This window comes from Cheilinus undulatus, linkage group 18 (assembly GCF_018320785.1).
Source record: "Cheilinus undulatus linkage group 18, ASM1832078v1, whole genome shotgun sequence".
Taxonomy (NCBI): domain Eukaryota; kingdom Metazoa; phylum Chordata; class Actinopteri; order Labriformes; family Labridae; genus Cheilinus; species Cheilinus undulatus.
Genome location: NC_054882.1, coordinates 473026 through 496454, shown reverse-complemented (window position 1 = coordinate 496454; position 23429 = coordinate 473026). Strand labels below are relative to the sequence as shown.

The 23429-nt window shown below is 44.3% G+C and overlaps 2 protein-coding genes across 11 annotated transcripts in view; both read right to left on the bottom strand.

The window, feature by feature from the left end:
* LOC121526509 (mitogen-activated protein kinase-binding protein 1-like) overlaps nt 1–18257 on the bottom strand; it is a 30533-nt gene extending 12276 nt beyond the window's left edge. The window contains exons 1-7 of the mRNA XM_041813158.1: nt 17113–18257; nt 10721–10812; nt 4061–4123; nt 3885–3942; nt 3465–3635; nt 3175–3312; nt 2913–3095 (exon numbers count right to left, since the gene is read on the bottom strand). Coding sequence (XP_041669092.1) covers nt 2913–3095; nt 3175–3312; nt 3465–3635; nt 3885–3942; nt 4061–4123; nt 10721–10812; nt 17113–17232 — 825 coding nt within the window. The 5' untranslated portion in view covers nt 17233–18257. The remainder of the gene's footprint in view (nt 1–2912; nt 3096–3174; nt 3313–3464; nt 3636–3884; nt 3943–4060; nt 4124–10720; nt 10813–17112) is intronic.
* Nucleotides 18258–21056: 2799 nt separating this feature from the next.
* mgaa (MAX dimerization protein MGA a) overlaps nt 21057–23429 on the bottom strand; it is a 51188-nt gene continuing 48815 nt past the window's right edge. For all 10 annotated transcript variants that reach the window (XM_041813473.1, XM_041813472.1, XM_041813475.1 and 7 more), the window contains one exon: nt 21057–22977. In XM_041813473.1, the coding sequence (XP_041669407.1) occupies nt 22073–22977 (905 nt within the window). In that variant the 3' untranslated portion in view covers nt 21057–22072. The remainder of the gene's footprint in view (nt 22978–23429) is intronic.

Below are 23429 nucleotides of genomic sequence, written 5' to 3'. Positions count from 1 at the left end.
ACTTTAGATGGAGCTAAGATTTAAGGTGGAGATGAGACTTAAGGTGGAGCTGAGATTTAAGGTGGAGCTGAGATTTAAGGTGGAGCTAGGATCTAAGGTGGAGCTGAGATTTAAGGTGGAGCTGAGATTTAAGGTGGAGCTGAGATTTAGGGTGGAGCTGAGACTTAAGGTGGAGCTGAGATTTAAGGTGGAGCTGAGATTTAAGGTGGACATGAGACTTAAGGTGGAGCTAAGATTTAAGGTGGAGCTAAGATTTAAGGTGGAGCTGAGATTTAAGGTGGACATGAGACTTAAGGTGGAGCTAAGATTTAAGGTGGAGCTAAGATTTAAGGTGGAGCTGAGATTTAAGGTGGAGCTGAGATTCAAGGTGAAACTTACACTTTAGATGGAGCTAAGATTTAAGGTGGAGCTGAGATTTAAGGTGGAGCTGAGATTTAAGGTGGAGCTGAGATTTAAGGTGGAGCTGAGATTTAAGGTGGAGCTGAGATTTAAGGTGGAGATGAGACTTAAGGTGGAGCTGAGATTTAAGGTGGAGCTAAGATTTAAGGTGGATATGAGACTTAAGGTGGAGCTGAGATTTAAGGTGGAGCTAAGATTTAAGGTGGAGCTGAGATTTAGGGTGGAGCTGAGAATTAAGGTGGAGCTAAGATTTAAGGTGGAGCTGAGACTTAAGGTGGAGCTAAGATTTAAGGTGGAGCTGAGATTTAGGTTGGAGCTGAGAATTAAGGTGGAGCTAAGATTTAAGGTGGAGCTGAGATTTAGGGAGGAGCTGAGAATTAAGGTGGAGCTAGGATTTAAGTTGGAGATGAGACTTAAGGTGGAGCTAAGATTTAAGGTGGAGCTGAGATTTAAGGTGGAGCTGAGATTAAAGGTGGAGCTAGGATTTAAGGTGGAGTTTAGATTTAAGGTGGAGCTATTATTTAAGGTGGAGCTAAGATTCAAGGTGGCGTTGAATTTAAGGTGGAGCTAAGATTTAAGGTGGAGCTAAGACTTAAGATGCAGCTCATATTTAAGGTGGCACTTAGACTTAAGGTTGCTCTAAGATTACAGGGGGAACTTATGTTGTAGTCATCTCAGCTGTTGAACACCCTAAAAGGTAGAATTTGAACACTGCTTTGCATTAAAGGTTCAAACGAGGAGATGCAGCTGAAACAGGAATTAGATCTCTGTTCTGACGTATAAATGTATAATTACAGTATGAATGTATGGGCGCACTCACACTAGGCCATCCGTATTGTGCCATATTCTAACCGTGCTAAAGCCAATCTGACCACCCTAACCCACCCCCTTCAGCCCGCACTCACACCAACGTCATCACACGAAGCCTCCACTGTTGATGGATTTATACGTGATATGCATAGGTGATTTTTAGGCGTTCCTCTGCGTGTCCGTGTTCTATCTGAATCCCCCTGGCATTCCTTTATGTTCCATGAACTGTGCCATCTCTCTGCGTAATTTTGGATTCCTTTCAGTGCTGCACCAAACAAGCTCTCATGTCCTAGGACGGCCTGTGTCCAGAGCAGGATTAAGGCTGAATCCCAATTCTCCCCTTAACCCTCAATCTTACCCTCCAGCTCAACCCTCAGTCTGAACTCGCCCCTCTAAACCAAGTAGGGCTGCACCGATTGCAATTTTCTGGCCGATCACCAATCACCGATCTTTAAAAAGCCGATTCCAATTTTGGCCGATACTGATTTATTTTTTATAACTGACAGCATACACCCTCAATGTTCCAAACTTATTTTACTGAAAAACATTGAACAATACCCGTGAAACAATACAAACTTGTTGTTTTAACCGCACATGAGGTAGTTCTCTCAAATATAACTGAAAAGTGTAGAGCATTGCTGTCCAAACTACTAAATTATATCAGTTCCTTTAGTCATTCATTTTTCACATTTTAGTAGGTAGAGGCAGATAAGATCGTAAGGATCGGCCGATCCCCGATCCCCCAAAATTAAGGAAATCGGCGCCGAGCCGATCTTTTGGTGCACCTCTAAACCAAGTCTAAGGCCATCTCAGACTTAGAAATGGGACAGCCCTTAACAGCAGTTAGGATTTCAGACTGTAGAGGGCAGTAATGTGCCAAAATTTCGTAGTCTGTTGAGTCAGAGGAAGAAGAAGAAGAAGGGGATGGCATGGTTACCATCTTACGAGCATAAAATAAAAGTAAATGTTAGACTTCAAAAAGGCAAATAATCATGAAATAAAATTAAACTAGATTTCTTCCTCGCATTCGCCGCCATCTTTCTTTGAATGATAACCCTCAATACCAAGGGAGCTCCAGGAACATCTCAGAACGGAGGGAGAAAAATCCTTAAACTCGCCCTCAACTCAACTCTCAGAAAGATTGGGACAGCCCTCGCACTTCACAGGAACGCGCTTTTTTAGACTGAGGGTTAAGAGGAGAATTGGGATTCAGCCTAAATGTCCAGTTAAAAGATTTTTTAACCATCTGATGAGAGCTGGAGGTGAAAACGCCATGGGATTAATGAAAGATGTTCCATTCAAATGTCAGTGATCAAGATCAGAATTTCACTTCTTGATAACATGAAATAAAATCATAGGTAAATTAATTCAGTGGATGATAGTTTGGCATTAGAGGGTCAGAGAGGTAATATCAGCCGTGAGATTAACAGACTTATTTGGTGTATGTGGCAGACTCTCCTTTACGAACGGAGGATGGAAGGTGTGTGTGATCCTGTGGCTCCATCAAGAGAAGAAGTTTTATTTCACTAACTAAAAACCTCTCACAGCAGTTACAGCACGCTACAGGTGGCCTAGTGTGAGCGCGCCCTATGAGTCTGTCCTGGTGGCGCCGCTGTAGAGCAGCTCACTATCATTCAGAAATGTCTGACTGTATAACACGCCAACACTCAACTGTTGTCATGGAAACCTGTGAACAGACTCACCCTTAGCTCCACCCACTTGTCGAGGAGGCGGCGGTCATTGAACTCACAGAGCAGACCGGAGGAAGTGATGCAGAAGGTGGAGGATGCCTGGCGGCCCCGTCCACACGCCACATCACTAAAGAAGTTGTTCCTGAGCTCTCCGAGTAACCCTGAACGCCCCATCAGAGGGACGGTGGCGTTTACCTGAGACAGAGAGAGAGGGGGCGTGTCAGAGACCAACCAGGGCCATGTGAGCATGGTCCTGGTTGGACAGCAGGTCTACCTTAGAGGTCTTCGAATGGTCCAGGTACCAGAACTTCACGTGACGGTTACCAGCTGTAACAAAGTAGGAGCTGTCGTCAGAGAAGGAGACCGCCGTCACCTTACTAGACACCTTATTGGCCGCAACAAGGACGTTTTTCTGACAACGGAGAAAGAAGAAAAACATTTCACCGTAAATACCAGAAACAGACGAAGACGAAAAGCTGTCAGCATTGATGACAGACCACAGATGAAGAACAAAGTCTGTGACCATGAGGAGGGCGGAGGCTAATGGAGCGAGTGGCGTGCTACCTTCCAGTTCCACACGTTGACCATCATGTCGTGCTGAAATCCGATGCTGACGATAAACTTCCCGTTTGGAGAAAATGAAACACAGGCAACGCCATATTTGTGCTCCTGCAGCTCTGCCACCTGCACATGCTCAGACACATCCCACACCCGCACCGCCGGCATGTGACCGCTCTGGGGGAGGAGTTAAAATTGAGAAATAACCATGTTTAATTAATAGATTTAACATCATGAAATACGTAAAAACCAGCCTGATGGGTGACGATGAAGAACACTGATCCTGTGTGAGACCCTCTGCCCTGAGCCCTGACTGTCAGGCTCTCTACTGCCCTGAGTCCTGACTGTCAGGCTCTCTGTCCGCCCTGAGCCCTGACTGTCAGGCTCTCTACTGCCCTGAGTCCTGACTCTCAGACCCAGACTCACCTCTCCCGTGACCACATATTTCCCATCAGGAGAAAATGCCAACGTCGTGATGGCCTTTCTGAAAAAAAGAAAAAAAACAAAAACAAAAACAAAACACTGTCACAGAAACCTTCTCTGATGGTCTACCAGATGTATGACATCACCCGCAGGTTACCATGGTAACAGTGGACACTTACCTGGAGCTATTGAAAATGTGATGTTGTTTGTTCTTCCGAGGATTCAGCAGGACAACCACACACCTGCAGACATAGAGAGAGGTGACTGATTGGTCTGTTTGATGACTGACCAGCCAATCAGATCACTCCTTTTGATTACAAACATGTTGTATCTTTGACCTGTGATGTAACAGTCATGTGACCCCAGCTGAGTCAGTCATGTGACATCAGCTGTCTACTGTATAAACACATAATAACAGCTAGTCCAGACCAGGGACCCCCTGATACGGATCAGCAGGTAGACCTCAGAGTGTTGACTGTTTAAACATCAGACTGGTCTGAACTGGTTATACTGGTTTCTAATGATGTCACAATATCACCTGAACACTGTCAGACAGGTGAGCTTTGAAGAATATCTGAGCAAGAGGAAGAACCAAATAGGTAACACAAAGGAACCATCAAACACCAGGAACCATCTAACACCAGGAACCATCAAACACCAGGAACCATCCAACACCAGGAACCATCTAACACCAGGAACCATCCAACACAAGGAACCATCTAACACCAGTAACCATCCAACACCAGGAACCATCAAACACCAGTAACCATCCAACACCAGGAACCATCTAACACCAGGAACCATCAAACACCAGGAACCATCTAACACCAGTAACCATCTAACACCAGTGACCATCTAAAACTAGGGACCATCCAACACCAGGAACCATCCAAAACCAGGAACCATCTAACACCAGGAACCATCCAACACCAGGAACCATCTAACAACAGGAACCATCCAACACCAGTAACCATCTAACACCAGTGACCATCTAAAACTAGGGACCATCCAACACCAGGAACCATCCAAAACCAGGAACCATCTAAAACTAGGAACCATCAAACACTAGGAACCATCTAACACCAGTAACCATCCAAAACTAGGGACTATCCAACACCAGGAACCATCTAACACCAGGAACCATCTAACACCAGGAACCATCAAACACCAGGAACCATTCAACGCCAGGAACCATCCAACACCAGGAACCATCTAACACAAGGAACCATCTAACACCAGGAACCATCTAAAACTAGGAACCATCTAACACCAGGAACCATCTAACACCAGGAACCATCTAACACCAGTGACCATCTAACAACAGTATCCATCCAACACCAGTAACTATCTAACAACAGGAACCATCCAACACCAGGAACCATCTAACAACAGAAACCATCCAACACCAGGAACCATCTAACACCAGGAACCATCTAACAATAGAAACATCCAACACCAGGAACCATCTAACAATAGAGACATCCAACACCAGGAACCATCTAACACAAGGAACCATCTAACACCAGGAAGAATCTAACACCAGGAACCATCCAAAGCCAGGAACCATCTAACACCAGGACCCATCTAACACCAGGAACCATCTAACAATAGAGACATCCAACACCAGGAACCATCTAACACAAGGAACCATCTAACACCAGGAAGAATCTAAAACCAGGAACCATCCAAAGCCAGGAACCATCTAACACCAGGAACCATCCAAAGCCAGGAACCATCTAACACCAGGACCCATCTAACACCAGGAACCATCTAACACCAGGAACCATCTAACAATAGAGACATCCAACACCAGGAACCATCTAACACAAGGAACCATCTAACACCAGGAACCATCTAAAACTAGGAACCATCTAACACCAGGAACCATCTAACACCAGGAACCATCTAACACCAGTGACCATCTAAAACTAGGGACCATCCAACACCAGGAACCATCCAAAACCAGGAACCATCTAACACCAGGAACCATCTAACACCAGTAACCATCTAAAACTAGGGACCATCAAACACCAGGAACCATCCAAAACCAGGAACCATCTAACACCAGGAACCATCCAACACCAGGAACCATCTAACACAAGGAACCATCTAACACCAGGAACCATCTAACAACAGGAACCATCTAACACCAGGAACCATCTAACAACAGGAACCATCCAACACCAGTAACTATCTAACAACAGGAACCATCCAACACCAGGAACCATCTAACAACAGGAACCATCCAACACCAGGAACCATCTAACAACAGGAACCATCCAACACCAGGAACCATCTAACACCAGGAACCATCTAACAATAGAAACATCCAACACCAGGAACCATCTAACAATAGAAACATCCAACACCAGGAACCATCTAACAATAGAAACATCCAACACCAGGAACCATCTAACACCAGTAACCATCTAACACCAGGAAGAATCTAACACCAGGAACCATCCAAAGCCAGGAACCGTCTAACACCAGGACCCATCTAACATCAGGAACCATCTAACACCAGGAACCATCCAACACAAAGAACCATCTAACACCAGTAACCATCTAAAACTAGGAACCATCTAACACCAGGAACCATCTAACAACAGGAACCATCCAACACCAGGAACCATCTAACACCAGGAACCATCTAAAACTAGGAACCATCTTACACCAGGAACCATCTAACAACAGGAACCATCAAACACCAGGAACTATCTAACACCAGGAACCATCCAACACCAGGAACCATCTAACACCAGGAACCATCTAACAACAGGAACATCCAACACCAGGAACCATCTAACAACAGGAACATCCAACATCAGGAACCATCTAACACCAGGAACCATCTAACACCAGGAACCATCTAACAACAGGAACCATCCAACACCAGGAACCATCTAACAACAGGAACCATCCAACACCAGGAACCATCTAACAACAGGAACCATCCAACAATAGAAACATCTAACACCAGGAACCATCCAAAGCCAGGAACCGTCTAACACCAGGACCCATCTAACATCAGGAACCATCTAACACCAGGAACCATCCAACACAAAGAACCATCTAACACCAGTAACCATCTAAAACTAGGAACCATCTAACACCAGGAACCATCTAACAACAGGAACCATCCAACACCAGGAACCATCTAACACCAGGAACCATCTAAAACTAGGAACCATCTAACACCAGGAACCATCTAACAACAGGAACCATCAAACACCAGGAACTATCTAACACCAGGAACCATCCAACACCAGGAACCATCTAACACCAGGAACCATCTAACAACAGGAACATCCAACACCAGGAACCATCTAACACCAGGAACCATCTAACAACAGGAACATCCAACATCAGGAACCATCTAACACCAGGAACCATCTAACACCAGGAACCATCTAACAACAGTAACCATCCAACACCAGTAACTATCTAACAACAGGAACCATCCAACACCAGGAACCATCTAACAACAGGAACCATCCAACACCAGGAACCATCTAACAACAGGAACCATCCAACACCAGGAACCATCTAACACCAGGAACCATCTAACAATAGAAACATCCAACACCAGGAACCATCTAACAATAGAAACATCTAACACCAGGAACCATCTAACACAAGGAACCATCTAACAGCAGGAAGAATCTAACACCAGGAACCATCCAAAGCCAGGAACCATCTAACACCAGGACCCATCTAACATCAGGAACCATCTAACACCAGGAACCATCCAACACAAGGAACCATCTAACACCAGTAACCATCTAAAACTAGGAACCATCTAACACCAGGAACCATCTAACAACAGGAACCATCCAACACCAGGAACCATCTAACACCAGGAACCATCAAACATCAGGAACCATCTAACACCAGTAACCATCTAACAACAGGAACCATCCAACACCAGGAACTATCTAACACCAGGAACCATCCAACACCAGGAACCATCTAACACCAGGAACCATCTAACAACAGGAACATCCAACACCAGGAACCATCTAACACCAGGAACCATCTAACAACAGGAACATCCAACACCAGGAAGCATCTAACACCAGGAACCATCTAACAGCAGGAAGAATCTAACACCAGGAACCATCCAACACCAGGAACCATCCAACACAAGGAACCATCTAACACCAGGAACCATCCAACACCAGGAACCATCCAACACAAGGAACCATCTAACACCAGGAATCATCCAACACAAGGAACCATCTAACACAAGGAACCATCTAACACCAGGAACCATCCAGGAACCATCTAACAGCAGGAAGAATCTAACACCAGGAACCATCCAACACCAGGAACCATCCAACACAAGGAACCATCTAACACTAGGAATCATCCAACACAAGGAACCATCTAACACAAGGAACCATCTAACACCAGGAACCATCCAGGAACCATCTAACAGCAGGAAGAATCTAACACCAGGAACCATCCAAAGCCAGGAACCATCTTACACCAGGAACCATCCAACACCAGGAACCATCCAACACAAGGAACCATCTAACACCAGGAACCATCCAACACCAGGAACCATCCAACACAAGGAACCATCTAACACCAGGAACCATCCAGGAACCATCTAACAACAGGAACCATCCAGGAACCATCTAACTTATACCCTTACCCTTAACAAAGGGTGGACCTGATAGAAAACAGGTTTTAAAATTTTCTAGGGTGAAGCCAGCCTCAGTGGGCAATGGCCAATCAGAAGCTGGTGTTCACAGAGACTAGTACACTATATTGCCAAAAGTATTCACTCACCCATCAATTAATGTAAATCAGGTGTTCCAGTCACTTCCATGTCCACAGGTGTATAAAATCATCACCTAGGCATGCAGACTGTTTCTACAAACATTAGTGAAAGAATGGCTCGCTCTCAGGAGCTCAGTGAATTCCAGCGTGGTACTGTGATAGGATGCCACCTGGGCAACAAGTCCAGTGGTGAAATTTCCTGGCTCCTAAATATTCCACAGTCAGCTGTCAGTGGTATTAGAACAAAGTGGAAGCCATTGGGAATCACAGCAACTCAGCCACCAAGTGGTAGGCCACGTAAAATGACGGGGCGGGGTCAGAGGATGCTGAGGTCATAGTGCGCAGAGGTCACCAACCTTCTGCAGAGTCAATGGCTACAGACCTCCAAACCTCATGTGGCCTTCAGATTAGGTGCAGTCTAGTCCCCCATTCAGGGTTTTGGCCTGAATGGGGGACTAGACTGCAGGGTTTTGGCCTGAATAGAGGACTAGACTGCAGAGTTTTGGTCTGAATGGAGGACTAGACTGCAGGGTTTTGGTCTGAATGGAGGACTAGACTGCAGGGTTTTGGTCTGAATGGAGGACTAGACTGCAGGGTTTTGGTCTGAATAGAGGACTAGACTGCAGGGTTTTGGTCTGAATGGAGGACTAGACTGCAGGGTTTTGGTCTGAATGGAGGACTAGACTGTGGCGTTTTGGTCTTCATGCAGAATTGGTGAGTTTTGTGGGTTTTCTTCTCCCTTAATGAGGAAAATAATCATTTTATAATCATCAACAGTAAACATAACACAGAAAACATTCCAGGACTTTCCATACACTGTAAAAGATGAGTATTTCATGATTTATGTATTTTTGATTTATCAGTTGAAGGTTGAATGAAGCCCTTCTCAAAATAAAACTGCTAAATTTGTTTTTATATTGGTTTTTACCCTTTCTGCAAACAATTCTATTTAAATCCAACAGAACAGTCTGTTTTAATCACCAAACCAGTGTCATTTAGGGCTGAATTAAACAGACAGCTGCTGAGAGGACATTTCAAAATATTGCGATATATATTGTGTATCAGGATATAGAAAAAATATATTGGGATATTAATTTTAGGCCATATTGCCCAGCTCTACTCTGGAGTGACCAATCACGCTTCTCCATCTGGCAATCTGATGGACCAGTCTGGGTTTGGTGGTTGCCAGGAGAACGGTACTTGTCTGACTGCATTGTGCCAAGTGTAAAGTTTGGTGGAGGGGGGATTATGGTGTGGGCTTGTTCTTCAGGAGCTGGGCTTGGCCCCTTAGTTCCAGTCAAAGGAACTCTGAATGCTTCAGCATACCAAGAGATTCTGGACAATTCCATGCTCCCAACTTTGTGGAAACAGTTTGGGGATGGCCCCTTCCTGTTCCAACATGACTGTGACCTCACAAATGTGCTTCTGGGAGAATGGTCAAAAATTCCCATAAACACACTCCTAAACCTTGTGGAAAGCCTTCCCAGAAGAGTTGAAGCTGTTATAGCTGCAAAGGGTGGACCCACGTCAGATTAAACCCTATGGATTAAGAATAGGATGTCACTGAAGTTCATATGAGAGTTAAGGCAGGTGAGCAAATACTTTTGGCATTAAAGTGTATGTCTTGGATTAAATCTGGTACCGTAATTCATGTGATACTAAAATCCTGGTAGGGACAGATGTTAGAAGGTTGTTTTGCTCACTCTCTGTCTCGCTGTGGATGGGTGGAGAATAAAACAAGATGACCATGTGACATCACACATCTGTCAGTCTGTGAACCTTTATTCAATATGAAAACTCATGGAGCCCTCTAGAACCACAAAGAACATCAACTATGTTACTCAAAGACCACCAGAGACCACGTGTGGGTCTGTTTAAACACGTTTCTAATCTGGTAATCCCGTCATGTTTTTAAGTCTTTAAAGTCCTGAGAGGATTAGACCACTCTGACAACAGGAAGTAGAATTTAAACCTCCTGAAACACCAACACTGGAGCTTCATACAGGAAGTAGAACAGGAAGTAGAATCATTCAGGTACACAGAGGGGGACTCACCCAGCAGGATAAGCCAGCAGACCAGTCTTCGGGTCACAGGCCAACGCGCGATTACCTGGAGCCGAAATCCCCAGAACCTTCTCTAACGTCACCTGTAGAACAATCAGCTGTTAGTCCAAGAAACCAGTTAAAGCAGTTAATTCAGATTAATCACTAGAGATGTAGAGATGGATCGATCTCTCAAACATATACAGTTGAAACCAGAAGTTTACATACACTATATAAAAAGGCACATAAACTTTTTTTTCTCACCGTCTAACATTAAATCAGATTAAACCTTTCCTGTTTTTGGTCAGTTAGGATTACCAAAATTATTTCTATTTGCTAAATGCCAGAATAATGAGAAAAGGATTTTTTTAGACATTTTTTTATTATTTTCTTGAGAGTCAGAAGTTTACATACACTAAAATTACTTAAAGCCCAGATGATGATGTCATGTCTTTGGAAGCCTCTGATAGGTTTATTGACAACATTTGAGTTAATCAGAGGCACACCTGAAACACACTGCTTCTTTGTGTAACATCATGGGAAAATCAAAAGAAATCAGCCAAGATATCAGGAAGAGAATTGTGGACTTGCACAAGTCTGGTTCCTCCTTGGGTGCAATTTCCAGATGCCTGAAGGTGCCACGTTCATCTGTTCAAACAATTATACGCAAGTATAAACACCATGAGAATGTCCAGCCATCATACCGCTCAGGAAGGAGACGGGTTCTGTGTCCCAGAGATGAACGTGCTTTGGTCTGAAAAGTGCATCTCAACCCAAGAACAAAAGCTAAAGACCTTGTGAAGATGCTGGCTGAAGCTGGTGAGAGTGTGTCATTATCAACAGTCAAACGAGTCCTGTACCCACATGGGCTGAAAGGCCACTCTCCCAGGAAGAAGCCATTACTCCAAAAGAAACATAAAAAGCCAGATTACAGTTTGCAAATGCACACAGGGACAAAGACCTTCATTTTTGGAGACATGTTCTGTGGTCTGACCAAACTAAAATTGAACTCTTTGGCCATAATGACCATCGTTACATTTGGAGAAAAAAGGGGGAAGCTTGCAAGCCTGAGAAAACCATCCCAAATGTGAAACATGGGGGTGGCAGCATCATGTTGTGGGGTTGTTTTGCTGCAGGAGGGACTGGTGCACTTCACAAAATAGATGGCATCATGAGGAAAGAACATTATGTGGAAATACTGAAGCAACATCTCAAGACATCAGCCAGGAAGTTAAAGCTTGGGCGCAAATGGGTTTTCCAAATGGACAATGACCCTAAGCATACTGCCAAACTGGTTACAAAGTGGCTTAAGGATAACAAAGTCAATGTTTTGGAGTGGCCATCACAAAGCCCTGATCTCAATCCCACTGAAAATTTATGGGCACAGCTGAAAAGGCATGTGTGAGCAAGGCGGCCTACAAACTTGGCTCAGTTACACCAGCTCTGCCAGGAGGAATGGGCCAAAATTCCTGCAAACTATTTTGAGAAGCTTGTGGAAGCATATCCAAAACATTTGACCCAAGTCATACAGTTTAAAGGCAATGCTACCAAATACTAATGAAATGTATGTAAACTTCTGACTCTCAAGAAAATAATAAAAAAATGTCTAAAAAAATCCTTTTCTCATTATTCTGGCATTTAGCAAATAGAAATAATTTTGGTAATCCTAACTGACCAAAAACAGGAAAGGTTTAATCTGATTTAATGTTAGATGGTGAGAAAAAAAAAGTTTATGTGCCTTTTTATATAGTGTATGTAAACTTCTGGTTTCAACTGTATATACACATATACATGTATATCTAATATACACATACACACTTAAATATATATATATATATATATATATATATATGTATACACATAGATATATAAATATGTATACATGTATGTATATGTATACGACCGTTGAAGGTAGAATTAATTTGATTCACAAAACCAGAGCACCAGTGTTATAATGAAAAGATCTTAAATCATGTTCCGTCTGTGTATGAGCTTTGATATTATAGATTCTTTATAGAGCCAGCTTTAGCTCTGATGACAGCCTGGCACACTTCTGCCATTCTCTCAGACTCATGAGGTCGTCCCCTGGAAAGGGTTTACTACAGAATCCTGAAAGTGGTCTTTCATGGTTTTGGTGTCTGCCGATAATCTATAACCTAGAAAGTGATAAAAATAGAGAAAACCCTGAATAAGAAGGTGTGTCCAAACCTTTGGCTGGTTCTGTGTTCAACCCTCAGTCCCTACTATGTCCGTTTTGAGGACATTCATCATTTTTATCATTGTTTTATTGAGTTAATAGTCACATTTTTATAGACTGAGGCATCAAATTTGGCCAAAGTTATTATTTTTCTTCATATTAAAAAAATAAAAAAATGAAAACCGTGTCTCCCGTAGAACGCCCATGACGAGAAATAGCTGCATCCATCCTTGTTTGTCCGAATTCAGACACACAGACTTCCATTAAAAACAGGTTTTTTCACTGTGTGTCTACGGCACCAAAAAAACTTTTAGCAACTGTTTTTTTTGCAGTCAATCGATCACCAGGGATCGAAATTTCACCATTAAACAGTGATCCAGCGGATAGTGCAGCGCACCATTTTAACCCTTTCAGCAGCGCAGACATGGTTGTCCTTCCATGTGCTCAGACTGTTCGGAGCACTATTTCACCCACTAAACATCATCAGAATGAAATGAACCGATTCATGCCATTAGATATGGATGTCTGAGAGTGGGCTACATGTGTAAGGAAAGGTTGGTGTGCTCGGGTTTGACTCTGCGTCTATGTTTACAAGCGGACATGCCGTAAGTGGAGTGTTTACAGTAGGATATGTTACCTGTGGATTCTGCAGTCTGGGACTAAGAAAGAGGGACATTTGGACAATTTCAACTTTGCCCTCACTTCATAGCAAGTGGATTAACAAGCATGAGGATGCACGGGTCCTTTCATCAATAGGTAAGAATATATCATATCTCAAAAATGCAGTACATTATATCTGTGCGTAGTCGGCATATTTGTGGTCACATTTTGGTTAGAGGTGGAAATGTTCATGGTTCATATCCTACATTTATCCTCTGATTCTTTATGCCTGTACATAAAATAAACCTAACATGAACAAATGCATTCACTCTCATTTGATTTGGTAGAGGAGGAGCAAAGAGGAGCTACAGCTGAGAAGCTCTTAGCTGTAGCTGGATGCTAGGCTAACAGCCGACTGTAGTGTCTGTCCGTCACATGACCCCCTCCGGTCTAAACGTGGTCATGGTTCCCGTTGTTCAGCTCTGTCTGACGAGTCCGTCTCCAAACAAACAGAGAGGTGAATCAGCTGATCAGCTGACTGTGTTTATGTGAGACGACTCAGAGCCTGGGCTGGTTCACACGAGACTGAAATACCTCAGACAGGGTCAGACCAGATCCACTGAGACCACCACAGGAACTATGAATACCTCAGACAGGGTCAGACCAGATCCACTGAGACCACCACAGGAACTATGAATACCTCAGACAGGATCAGACCAGATCCACTGAGACCACCACAGGAACTATGAATACCTCAGACAGGGTCAGACCAGATCCACTGAGACCACCACAGGAACTATGAATACCTCAGACATGGTCAGACCAGATCCACTGAGACCACCACAGGAACTATGAATACCTCAGACATGGTCAGACCAGATCCACTGAGACCACCACAGGAACTATGAATACCTCAGACAGGGTCAGACCAGATCCACTGAGACCACCACAGGAACTATGAATACCTCAGACAGGGTCAGACCAGATCCACTGAGACCACCACAGGAACTATGAATACCTCAGACAGGATCAGACCAGATCCACTGAGACCACCACAGGAACTATGAATACCTCAGACATGGTCAGACCAGATCCACTGAGACCACCACAGGAACTATGAATACCTCAGACATGGTCAGACCAGATCCACTGAGACCACCACAGGAACTATGAATACCTCAGACAGGGTCAGACCAGATCCACTGAGACCACCACAGGAACTATGAATACCTCAGACAGGGTCAGACCAGATCCACTGAGACCACCACAGGAACTATGAATACCTCAGACAGGCTCAGGCCAGATCCACTGAGACCACCACAGGAACTATGAATACCTCAGACATGGTCAGACCAGATCCACTGAGACCACCACAGGAACTATGAATACCTCAGACAGGGTCAGACCAGATCCACTGAGACCACCACAGGAACTATGAATACCTCAGACAGGATCAGACCAGATCCACTGAGACCACCACAGGAACTATGAATACCTCAGACAGGGTCAGACCAGATCCACTGAGACCACCACAGGAACTATGAATACCTCAGACAGGGTCAGACCAGATCCACTGAGACCACCACAGGAACTATGAATACCTCAGACAGGGTCAGACCAGATCCACTGAGACCACCACAGGAACTATGAATACCTCAGACATGGTCAGACCAGATCCACTGAGACCACCACAGGAACTATGAATACCTCAGACAGGGTCAGACCAGATCCACTGAGACCACCACAGGAACTATGAATACCTCAGACAGGATCAGACCAGATCCACTGAGACCACCACAGGAACTATGAATTCTAGGAATGAATGATATCGGATTTTTGCAGATATCTGATACTTAATTATATGTTTTGTACTGTAAAAAACACCAATTCCATCCTGTACTACAAAGATTTTTTTAGATATTGGTCGTCAATTTTTTTTTAGAAGCAGAAAAAAAAATATTTGATTTTCATCATAAATGGAGGATTTTTTTTTTTTTTAAATACAGCCTTACACCAGTGAAAAACATATGATAATGTCTTTGGGTTGCATGGGCATTACATGCTACGTGTAGTTAACAGGACAGCCAAAGCCATCTGCATCTTTGAGGGGAATAAACAGCAGCAGAATAACCTGATGACTCTGAGCTCCACATGGAGAAATAGCTTCTACATTAGACTGACTCCTGATTACTCAGCCAGTTTACAGGATGGCTCCCTGAGATACTCCTGACAAAGAGCTTTAAACAACAACAAGACATAATAAAGCTCTCAACTATAGCTATGTCTTTGCATTTAAGACCTGTTCAACTCAGGTGTGTTCATAGGGACGTGTTAAACTCAGGTGTGTCCATAGGGACGTGTTAAACTCAGGTGTGTCCATAGGGACGTGTTAAACTCAGGTGTGTTCATAGGGACGTGTTAAACTCAGGTGTGTTCATAGGGACGTGTTAAACTCAGGTGTGTTCATAGGGACGTGTTAAACTCAGGTGTGTTCATAGGGACGTGTTAAACTCAGGTGTGTTCATAGGGACGTGTTAAACTCAGGTGTGTTCATAGGGACGTGTTAAACTCAGGTGTGTTCATAGGGACGTGTTAAACTCAGGTGTGTCCATAGGGACGTGTTAAACTCAGGTGTGTTCATAGGGACGTGTTAAACTCAGGTGTGTCCATAGGGACGTGTTAAACTCAGGTGTGTCCATAGCTAAAAACAGCCTAGAACAGCTAAGAACCCTAAGAACCAAACACTAGACTGTCCTAAGGTCTTCTAGGAGCCCTGATCTAAATCCTAGAGCACATCTGTGAGATGAGCTGAAACATGCAGTCTGGAGAAGGAACCCTTTAACCCTGGGACAGCTGGAGCAGTCTGAACACCAGGACAGGCCAAAATACCTGGGACAGCTGGAGCAGTCTGAACACCAGGACAGGCCAAAATACCTGGGACAGCTGGAGCAGTCTGAACACCAGGACAGGCCAAAATACCTGGGACAGCTGGAGCAGTCTGAACACCAGGACAGGCCAAAATACCTGGGACAGGTGCAGAAGCCTGACTGTTATAAAACTCTCCTGATTGCAGCGATTGCCTCAAAAGGTTTTCAACAAAATATGAAGTTAATGGGACCAAACCAGTCCATTCCAGTTTAATTCGTTTTTTAATGATTCTGATCAACCACAATTCAAAAACAACCTCCGATTTTCATGAGTTAATTTTCAGAACACTTTTACGTATTGTTACTTGAGTCCGTTTCAGGTATTTCAGGGACCACTGAGGGTCTCTCATACACGGGTGTATATTCATTCAGACTATCATTTACGTTCACGCAGCGGTGGGCAGCGCTGATCAGTAGAGACGGGGATCAATAAAAACATCTTTAGGGGCGATTCTGACCAGGTGTGCAGCGGCACGGATCTAGGATCAGTATCCATCAGGGATTTCAGACAGACACAAAGCATGCTGGGAGCATTTCTGCTGTACGGTGTCCGTGGACGGACAAACAGAGCGAGCAGCCTGAAGCTCCTACCTGTGTTGGTTAGAGTGTCGATACTATTAATTACGGTACTGATTAGCATTCATTTGCTTTCTCGTGACTGTCGCGTGAGTCTCACTCACCTTGCCGCTCCGCTCCTGTCGCTGCCGCGCGGTGCCGCTGCCGCGGCGCAGCGTGATAGTGGGGGAGCGCAGCAGCTTCCGGATGCGGCTGCGGATCGTTCCGCTCTGCTCCGCGGTCATCGCGCCGTTAGCTGCCCGGCTAGCTGCTACTCTCAGCAGATCCTGAGTCTCTCCGGTCCCGCTGCTAATGACGTCAGGCTGCCCCTCTCTGTTGATGACGTCATGCTGCCCAGGGTCTGGTCCTGGTCCTGGTCCCGGGTCCTGGTTTCGGTAACGGTCTGAGTCCGAGCCTCCGCGGAGACACGAAGCGGATCCTGCACGAGCAACAGCGGACTGACGCACCGCAGCGTCAAAGTACCGGGCGGCAATAACACAGACACTTCCGGAAAAGATTTTCAGTATAAAAGATCTAGAAAAACGCAGGTCTAATAATTAGCAGATTATTCTATTTTGAAAGGAAAGGTCGGAAATCTAACCTGATTTCCTGTTTTTTATTATTATTTTAAAGTTTTAATTTACATATTTATTTTACTTTTATCTGATGTCTTCCTGATTGAAAAAAATTATTTTATATTCAAATGTTCTTGAACTGTTCTACTTCCGGTTTCATTGTTTTTATTTCTGTTTTAGTCGTTTAAATCGTTTTTCTTTTCATAAAGCCTGAGTTTTATATAAATATCTAACTCTGTCTTGTCTGTAAAATGGTGTTTAAATGAGATCTAGAAAATAAAATGTTTTAATTCGAACTAGAGATTCTGGTTTAACAACCATGAAAACTGACCAGCTCCTCTTTATAACGCATAAATGTTATTTTTATAGTCCTAATGGTTTTTGGCGGAATAATTCTTAAATATTCACTCACTTTTCTCACTGTTGTGTCAGGATGAACAGGGATAACCCCTTTACAGCCATGAGAGGGTTAAATGTGAAAGCTAAATATCTGATTTATATCTAGTTGTCTGATGTTCCTCAACAATCACAGCTTATAGCCTATTTGGTATAAATATACAATTATTATTTCAGTGCAAGTCTGAAAATGACTCACAATCATCTCCTTTGTTTTTACATGAAGATATAAAGTGGAAACCCTTTAATAGAGCTATCATGAGGCTACAATCCATCTGTAGACCTTTAAAACAGTCTGAAGGCCACAATGGTGATCCCTCTGTATTAATAAACATGTAATAAACAGTGTCTATACCCCCCAACAGATGTTTTACCCTTTTATTGATTTTAATAATCAATCATGGTCAATACAATTTGGCTTTTTGACAAAAAAAAATCTTCTTTAATATAAAAGAGAAAACAGATTCCTACAAAGTCACATCACTTAAATAAAAACTAATCTGTAACAAAAAATAAGTGTCTGCATAAATATTCCTCCTTCTAGTCAGTCTTTAGTAGAGTCTCCTTTTTCAGCAGTCTCTCTGAGTCCGTGTGGATAGGTCTCAGTCTCTCTGAGTCCGTGTGGATAGGTCTCAGTCTCTCTGAGTCTGTGTGGATAGGTCTCAGTCTCTGAGTCCGTGTGGATAGGTCTCAGTCTCTCTGAGTCTGTGTGGATAGGTCTCAGTCTCTGAGTCTGTGTGGATAGGTCTCAGTCTCTGAGTCTGTGTGGATAGGTCTCAGTCTCTCTGAGTCTGTGTGGATAGGTCTCAGTCTCTCTGAGTCTGTGTGGATAGGTCTCAGTCAGGATCAAACATGTGGACTCTGGAAGTTTACTCTATTCTTCTTTGATAAACTGCTCAAGCTCTGTCAGGATGATCAGGGATAAGGACTGAACAGACCTTTAAAGTCCAGACCTAGTCCTAGTCCTCTAGTGGATTGAGGTCTGGGTGTTGACTCGGCCACTCCAGAACATTCTCCTTGTTGTCTTTAAACCATTTCATTGGAGCTTTCTCTGTGGCTGAGAAGCATCCCCACAGCATGATGCTGCTGAGAAGCATCCCCACAGCGTGATGCTGCTGAGAAGCATCCCCACAGCATGATGCTGCTGAGAAGCATCCCCACAGCATGATGCTGCCACCAGCGTGCTCCACAGTGGGGATGGTGTGTTTGTGGTGATGTCAGTGTTTGGCGTCTTGTCTGATGGTCTCAAAGCTCCATTCTGGTCTCATCAGACCAAAGAACTTTCTTCCTCTTGACCATGGAGTCTCCCACAGTCCTTCTGGTGAACTCTTGTCCAGATTGAATCTGAGTTTTCTTCAACAGTGTCTTTCTCTTTGCCACTCTCCCATAAAGCTCTGACTGGTGAAGAACCTGGCCAACAGTTGTTGTCTGCAGAGTCTCTCCATCTCAGCTGCTGAAGCTTGGAGCTCCTTCAGAGTTGTCATAGGTGTCTTGGTGTCCTCTCTCACTAGTCTCCTTCTTGCACGCCCACTCAGTTTGTGAGGACGGTCTGATCTAGGCAGATTTACACGTGACATATTCCTTCATTTCTTCAGGATGGATATAACTGAACTCTGGGGGATGTTCAGAGACTTGGAGATGTTTCTGACTTAGACTTTTCAGTAACATTTTCTCTGAGTGTTCTTTTGTCTCCATGGTGTAATGGTAGCCAGGAATACTGATGGACCGGGTGAACATTTATACAGTCACTTATCTTATATTACAGATTTTTATTTTATGACCTTACTTTGTAGAAATCTGTTTACACTTCGACATTAAAGAGGGTTTTTTTCTTTGTTTTTTGGTTGAAAAGCCAAATTATACTGACCATGACTGATTTACAAACTCAATAAAAGGATCAAACATCCAAGGAGGTCAGTACTTTTTATAGGGACTGTAGTTGAGGTCTCCATAATGATCCTTCTGTATTTATTAACATGTTCAATACTTGGCGTTCATGAAAGAGAAAGAATGGATTTGGTCCAATAAGAGAATAAACTGGTATTTAAGTCTGTGAGAAATCTTTACATTTGTAAATTATTTAATTTTATTAATGATCCATAACCCAAGTGGTCTTCATCTTGAGGTCATGACCTGATGGCTGGACATTCTCCTTCAGGATTTTCTGTTAGAGAGCAGAATTCATGGTTCTAGTGGTCCAGGTCCTGGTCCAGACCATCACACTACCACCACCATGTCTGACTGTTGGTCTGATGTTGTTCTGATGAAATGCTCGGTTAGTCTGACACCAGATGTAACGGGACCACACCTTCCAGAAAGTTCCTCCTCTGTCTGGTCAGTCCTCAGAATATTTCCCAGAAGTCTTTGGGATCATCAGGATGTTTTTCATCAAATGTGAGACGAGTCTTTGTGTTCTTGTTGGTCAGCAGTGGTTTTGGTCTTGGAAATCTCCCATGATGCCATTGTTGCCCAGTCTCTGGTTGGTGTATCATGAACTCTGACCTTAACTGAGTCAGTGAGGCCTGCAGGTCTTTAGATGTGGTTATGGGTTCTTCTGGGACCTCCTGGATGAGTCGTCCATGTTCTCTTGGGGTCATGTCGGTAGGCCGGCCACTCCTGGGAAGGTTCTCCACTGCTCACAGTTTTCTCTATTTGTGGGTAATGGCTCTCAGCGTGGTTCTCTGGAGTCTCAAAGTCTTAGAAATGTCTCTGTAACCTTTCAGACTGATAGATGTCAGAGACTTGGTTCCTCATCTGATCTTCTCTAGATGGTTCCATGACGTGTTGGAGATCTTTTAGCCTCCTTCACTGTCAGACAGGTTCTATTCAGGGGTTTATTCATTCTACAGGTCTGGCAGTGATCAGGTCTGGGTGTGGATGGTCAGACTGAACTCTGCTTTTATTTTAAATAATGTGCTTAATCAGAATTATTTCATGAGTCAGTTGTTCATTATTAAACTTTATTTTTGTTTCTGAGGCGCTGTTTCCTCTCAGCTTCAAACTCTGTAAAAAATACAAATAAAAAACAAACCGCTGTACACTGTACAAACTATAAACATTTTAACGAACACTGATAAGGTACAGGTGAGTCCTGGTCGTTAACAGTTTCTTTAATAAAAAACAAAGATTTTAAACATTTCTGCTGCTTCCCATTCTCATCAACAAACACACTGAGAGGGATTTGGGCCACAGACTTAGACTTCAGTGGTTCGTGGCACAAATCCCTCACCACCGACAAACTCAAACATACACGAGTCTTTGGAGGTCAGAGGCACAGACTGATCAGATTCAGCCACATCAGACGAATGGGACATTGCTCTGGTCAACGGTTAATCTACTCCTCTTAGAGCTTTTTGCTCTAGTTGCCATTTCCTATGCTTAACCAGGTTGGTTGCTGTGGTTCTGGTTACCAGTTGCTCTAGTCATTGGTTACTGTGGTTGTTGGTTGCTTTAGTCAACAGTTGCTCTAGTCATTGTGGTTGTTGGTTGCTTTAGTCACCAGTTGCTCTAGTCATTGTGGTTGTTGGTTGCTTTAGTCACCAGTTGCTCTAGTCATTGGTTGCTGTGGTTGTTGGTTGCTTTAGTCACCAGTTGCTCTAGTCATTGGTTGGTGTGGTTGTCTGTTGCTATAGTTACCAGTTGCTCTAGTCATTGGTTGCTGTGGTTGTTGGTTGCTTTAGTCACCAGTTGCTCTAGTCATTGGTTGGTGTGGTTGTCTGTTGCTTTAGTTACCAGTTGCTCTAGTCATTGGTTGCTGTGGTTGTTGGTTGCTTTAGTTAACAGTTGCTCTAGTCATTGGTTGCTGTGGTTGTTGGTTGCTTTAGTTACCAGTTGCTCTAGTCATTGGTCGCTGTGGTTGTAGGTTGCTTTAGTCACCAGTTGCCCTAGTCACTGGCCAGTTGCTCTAGTTACCAGTTGCTCTTGCTTATGGTTGCTCAAGTTGCTGAGCACTGCATTAAGTTAATGTATTAAAGATTGACCAATGGCGTACGCTGATAGTTCGACTGATCTCATTACCAACAGGAAATGATGCCACAGAAATGTTGACTCAGAATTCAGCCAATCAGTGAGCTTCAAGTCCATTACCCAATCAGGTCCTGAGCCAGCTGTGATATTAGTTGGTGGCATGTCCTCTAAGCCCCAAAGGGACCAGCCTTGGCATTGGCCTCCAGGACACGCCCTCTTCTCTCCCCCTGTCCCCACCCCCCTCACTGCTTGATAGCTCTGCCTCTCTGGCCCCGCCCACCTTCATCTGAAGAAGAGGGGGTGGAGTCTTCACAACATGTCTGAGCTCTGATTGGCTGTCTGCAGTCTCCGCCTTCTCCATGGGAACAGCATCATCAGAGTCAGAGTCCAGCTCCAGGAGCCATGGTCCACCCTGTTCAGGTTCCCCACCCAAGGTACCACACTCCTCCTGTAGCTCCGCCTCGTCTTGTGTAGTCTCTGAGATAATAGGCTGCTGGTTCAGGAAGTGGATCTCATCCAGGAGTGATGTCAGACCATCAGCCCCGCCCCCCAAGGTGGCTGCCCTCAGACCTGAACCGAGAATGGGGGAGGACTCTGTGGGACACTCCTGAGGAGGTGGGGTTAGCTGTTGTCCCTTGGGTTGTTGTCCTGTTGGTTGTTGCTGTTGTCCCATGGGTTGTTGTCCTGTTGGTTGTTGCTGTTGTCCCATGCGCTGTTGTCCTGTTGGTTGTTGCTGTTGTCCCATGCGCTGTTGTCCTGTTGGTTGTTGCTGTTGTCCCATGGGCTGTTGTCCTGTTGGTTGTTGCTGTTGTCCCATGGGCTGTTGTCCTGTTGGTTGTTGCTGTTGTCCTGTTGGTTGTTGCTGTTGTCCTGTGGGTTGTGACTCATCACACTGCCGAATTGCTGGTTGCTGAACAGACTGAAGCTGGGTCAGTGGTTGGTGGGCTGCTAGTTGTTGATGTTGGTTTGGTGGTTGCTGATCTGCTTGTTGCTGCTCACTTGCCAGTTGTGTTGATGGTTGAACAAGTTGCATTAAGTTGTTGACATTTGTAGCTGTAAAGAAAGCAGAACAAAGAGGTTAATTGGTCAGCAGTTCTGGAGGGAGCTGGTTCTCTTTAATGAATGCAGTTGGTTGTTTCAGTGATTAGATTGAATTCTTTTGGATCATTAGGCAGTTAGTCATGTTGGTAGGCCAGGTCAGGTATGGGAGCATTTGTCAGCCTTTGCTGCGTCAGCCTCAGTCCTGTACTGTTCTGACCTGATGGCCATCCTCCAGGCCTGCGCCCCATCTCTCTAGGTATCGTCCCAGCTGACCCCTCCACGCTGGCACCCACAGTGTACGTATCAGCACCAAAGAGAAGTTGTTGCAAAGGAGTCCAGCCTGCGCCTCTCGTCACCAGCCAACCTCCAGGCCTCACAAGAGTATTATAAGACCAGGAGGACCAAGGACCAAAAGAGAGCAAACCCATCACCCAATGTGTGAGTCCAAGTTTGAGGTTGATCTC